This window comes from Chinchilla lanigera, unplaced genomic scaffold (genome assembly GCF_000276665.1).
Source record: "Chinchilla lanigera isolate Chin_1 unplaced genomic scaffold, ChiLan1.0 scaffold00097, whole genome shotgun sequence".
NCBI lineage: Eukaryota > Metazoa > Chordata > Mammalia > Rodentia > Chinchillidae > Chinchilla > Chinchilla lanigera.
In genome coordinates this window covers 6,708,478-6,712,397 of record NW_004955498.1, presented here as the reverse complement: position 1 = coordinate 6,712,397, position 3,920 = coordinate 6,708,478, and the positions used below count along the sequence as shown (strand labels likewise).

The 3,920-nt window shown below is 56.4% G+C and overlaps 1 protein-coding gene across 1 annotated transcript in view; it reads right to left on the bottom strand.

Moving 5' to 3' along the window:
* Nucleotides 1-543: 543 nt before the first annotated feature.
* Nucleotides 544-3,920, bottom strand: part of Gpr50 (G protein-coupled receptor 50) — a 4,225-nt gene continuing 848 nt past the window's right edge. Inside the window, exon 2 of the mRNA XM_005406431.2 lies at nt 544-2,018. Within this exon, the coding sequence (XP_005406488.1) occupies nt 544-2,018 (1,475 nt within the window). The remainder of the gene's footprint in view (nt 2,019-3,920) is intronic.

Sequence of the window (3,920 nt, the reverse complement as noted above, 5' to 3'; positions counted from 1 at the left end):
ATTTTGTCACTGTCTTTGGGAAAACAAACTTTGAGTGCTCACACTTTCTCTCGTAACTGCTTGTCTGACTGCCATGAAAAAGTACAACATAGAGTTAATACAGTTAAAACATAAAGCTATGCAGTCACAGTCACTTGACAAAAGTGGTCGCCAAGGCACACCTTTACCATTGCGCATGCACTCCTCCCCCACCGGGCGTGGGAGAAGGAAGCAGGAGCAGCAGAGGAAATGGGCAAGAGGGGAGAGGCTGGGAGTGCGGAAATCAGAGTGTAACTGTCCTGTTTCCGGGGTCACTAAGGGCTGGAGGTCAACTGCAGGAGGAAAGGGAGTCTGGGAAGAACAAGTGGCAAACTCGGGGGAAATCTATCTGGAAGATAGCAAGAGCCACACACACACTTTTTGCAAGTACACGGCGTCAAGGAGGAGTATGCCTGAAAGATGGGTGTCAGTGCCCGCGCGTGTCTGTGTGGGTCTCACTTCGGGTTACATGTGCAGAGGAAACTGGAAAGTGGAATACCACCTGGCCACTAACAAGAGCACTTTTCATAAGGCCGTCTCCTCAAAGTCCTCTTCAACATCCACAACCACCATGTCGTTGTAATCTTTGGCGGCAGGGGCCACTACAGTAGGATCAGAGAAGTCAGTGGCAGTGGCAGTGGCAGGCTCCAGCAGGCTGACAGCAGGCTCAGGCTCGGGGGACACTCTAATAGGGCTGGAGACAAACTCAGGGAGGTTGATCACGGTGACGTCAGACTCACGGTGTCCAGTAGTGGCCGTCTTGGGGCAGTGGGAGCTAGGGAGTTCTAGGTGGCCAGTAACAAGCTTGCTGTGGCCACCGGTGGGTTTAGGCTGACGGGTGGCTGGGCTGAAGGCAGCTTTGGAGTGGCTGCCAACAGAGGTGTGACTACTGGCAGGCTTGCAGGCAGACTTGAAGCGGACAGCGTCATCCTTGAAGTGGACGGAGGCAGGCCTAGGGTGGACAGCGGCAGACTTGAGGTGGCTGGAGGCAGATTTCCGGTAGGCAGAAGAAGACCGGGAGTGGGGTTTGGGGTGGCCAGGGGCACAATCGGGGTGGCCAGCTGCAGCATCACCAGGCAGTGGAACATTCCGGTCGGTCATCGGGATTCCCTCCACAGAAGGACAAACATGGGCACGGTCTTGTTCGAGGGCGTGGTTGCGGGCACGGGCACGGGCACGGGCCAGGGCACGGGCCTCTGGTGTCTCACGAATATCAGCGATGAGATCAGAGATGAACAGGATAGGGTGCCGCATGGCATGGAAGATGGTCCCGTATTCTCGTCGGAAATTCTCATTGAGGAGCCCATAGACGACAGCGTTGAGGCAGCTGTTGAAGTAGGCTATGAAGTACGCTGCAAGATAAAGCCAGTTGGGGATCTTGCTTGCCATCTCCTTCGGACCGACAGCCACCAACACAGTGAGCACAATCATAGGGCACCAGCACACTGTAAAAAGGAGGAAGATCACAAACATGGTTAGAAAATTTCGAACCTCAGCGAGTTGGTTGTCAGGATTCTGCCCAGCCTGGGCACGGGCTTCCAGCACTTTTCTCCAGATCCTCATGTAGCAGAAGCCGACTATGAGGAGAGGGAGGACGAAGTGGATGCTGATGATGGTCACGGTGAAGACAGAGTTGTTGACGTAGTTGAAGATGCAGGTGTAGGTGCGGGGGTCATACTCTATGGTGCCAATGTACATGTTGGGCAGGACAGCCAGGACAGCCATGACCCAGGTGACAACCAGGTAGAGGCAGGTGTTGCGCATGCTGAAGATCTGTTCGTATTTGAGGCTGTGGCAGATGTAGCAGTAACGGTTGATGGCGATGGCCAGGATGTTGAAGACAGAACCGACCACACTCAGGCCTGTGATGAACCCGACCATCTGGCACTGCAGCTGACTGAGATCCCAGCCCCCGACGGACATGGCATGCAGCATCAGGGGGTAGGGGTAGATGGCCACCAGAATGTCGGCTGCAGAGAGGCTGACCACGAAGATGTTGGCTGGAAAACAAAGGGGAGGGGGAGAAGGGGGAAAGAGAAAAAGAAATGGTTAAAGTGTGGATATCTACAAATTTAAGGCGGAGAAAATGTCAGCTGGACTGGTGACAATTTTCCCGGGAATTCTCTTAAAGAAATGCAGCCTTTTCTCCCATACTGTCACCTGAGCTGCGGGAGGCTAGGGGTACGGCAAAAGACAGAGGAAGCAAGGAGGCACAGGCGCGCTGACACCATTTGTGGGAAAAACGGAATGCACACTTTTCCCACGGGGTGGGGAAGAGGAGTAGCCGGGCCTTAGATAAGAGATGGTGCTGAGAAAGGACATAAAAGTCCACTTTCTTAAGTAGTCTTGTCCCAAATGATCAGACAGTAACGTAAGAGTGAGCTTGGCCAAATGCCATTTCCAAGGGAACCTTGGGGAGGGGGGCTACGAGCAAAAAAAACAGTGCATGTGCGTGTGTGAGCGCGGGTGTGCACAAGTGTGTGTGTGTGTGTGTAGGGGTGTGCGTGTGTGCGTGTGCATGCGTGCTCCCGCTGCGGCTGGGGGATGCCTGCCAGCATTGGCTTAAGTGCTTCTTTCACACCTGTTCCAGAGAGAGCCGGTCACTGGTCCCTGGCCCACGGCACTGAGCTCTACTGGAACCCGCCGGCTACCCAGGAAAATGAAGGGGACCCCCCTCCACACCTCAGGTTTTGTAGGAACTTTTTGTAAAAACCTTTCACAAACAGGAGAAGCAAGAGGCGAAGTGTAGACACCCAGCACTTTTTTTGGAAACACCTCCTTGCTAATTAGCACTAGTTTGGCAAAACACTGCACTGCATCTTAGATTAGGATAAAGGACAGCTTTTTAAAGGGTGAAGGTCTGGCTCCTTCTGCCTCCTTCGCGGGCGCCGCTCAGATTCCATCCAGCGCTTGCTACCCAAGAGGTTCTTGCTAGGGTTTCCCTCAAAGTGATGAGTCCAGGAAGGAAACGTGAGGAAGAGAGGGCAAAGCCTTAAAAACAAAACCACAACAACCATAAAAACTTTTATTTGGATGAGAGAAGGAAAGGAAAGGAAAGGAAAGGAAAGGAAAGGAAAGGAAAGGAAAGGAAAAGATTCGCCGCAGGTGGCCCACGGGGCTCCGTGGGCTGACACTCCAGACTGTGCTCTGGGAGTGAAGGTGGGTCCAGGGCGTGGGCCCCGGTCTCTGGGGTGCGGAGAAATCGGACACACCCATCAGCGTTGGAAAGAAAACTTTTACTGACTGCGTATCCATCACTGCGGTTAGAAACTTGCGCAGTTATGTGTGACTCCTTCTCGCAGCAAAGTAACCCCCACCACCACCACTCCGCGCCGGACCCCAGCCTCTCCTCTGCCCCGCGCCCGCGCCCGCGAGTCCGGTCGGTCCCCAGCTCCTTGGACTCCTCTACCCCTCCGCAGCCCACCCGCACCTTGGCGACCGACGCACTGGGCGCCACCTTTTCTCTTCCCGCTGGTCCGGGGCCCCGTCGCCCCTCCAGAGCCGCCTCCCGCCCAACCTGAAAACGGGGCTCGCCGCTTTGCACGCTCTGCCTTCTCCCGCCGCCTCCCGCACAGGTCTCCGTGCGCGGCACTCTCCCGGGCGTGCTCAAGCAGGAATCGCTGCTGGCCGCCTACCCTCAGCACTGGCGGGGTGCTGAGGGAGTCCCACTCCCCGCTCCGGGCTCCCGCTTTGCAATCAGAGCCCTTCATGTCCCCTGAGCTCTGCCACCAGCCGCCGGCCGCCCGCGCGCCGGCTGCCAATCTCTACCTGGTCCCGCCGCTTGCGATCTCACCGCAGCTTGGCGGCGCCAAGCCGCGACCCTCTGCGCCTTCCCTTCCCGGACCCCAAGCGCCCCGCTTACGGACCTCGGGATCTCCGCCGCCGCCGCCGCCGCCGCCGCC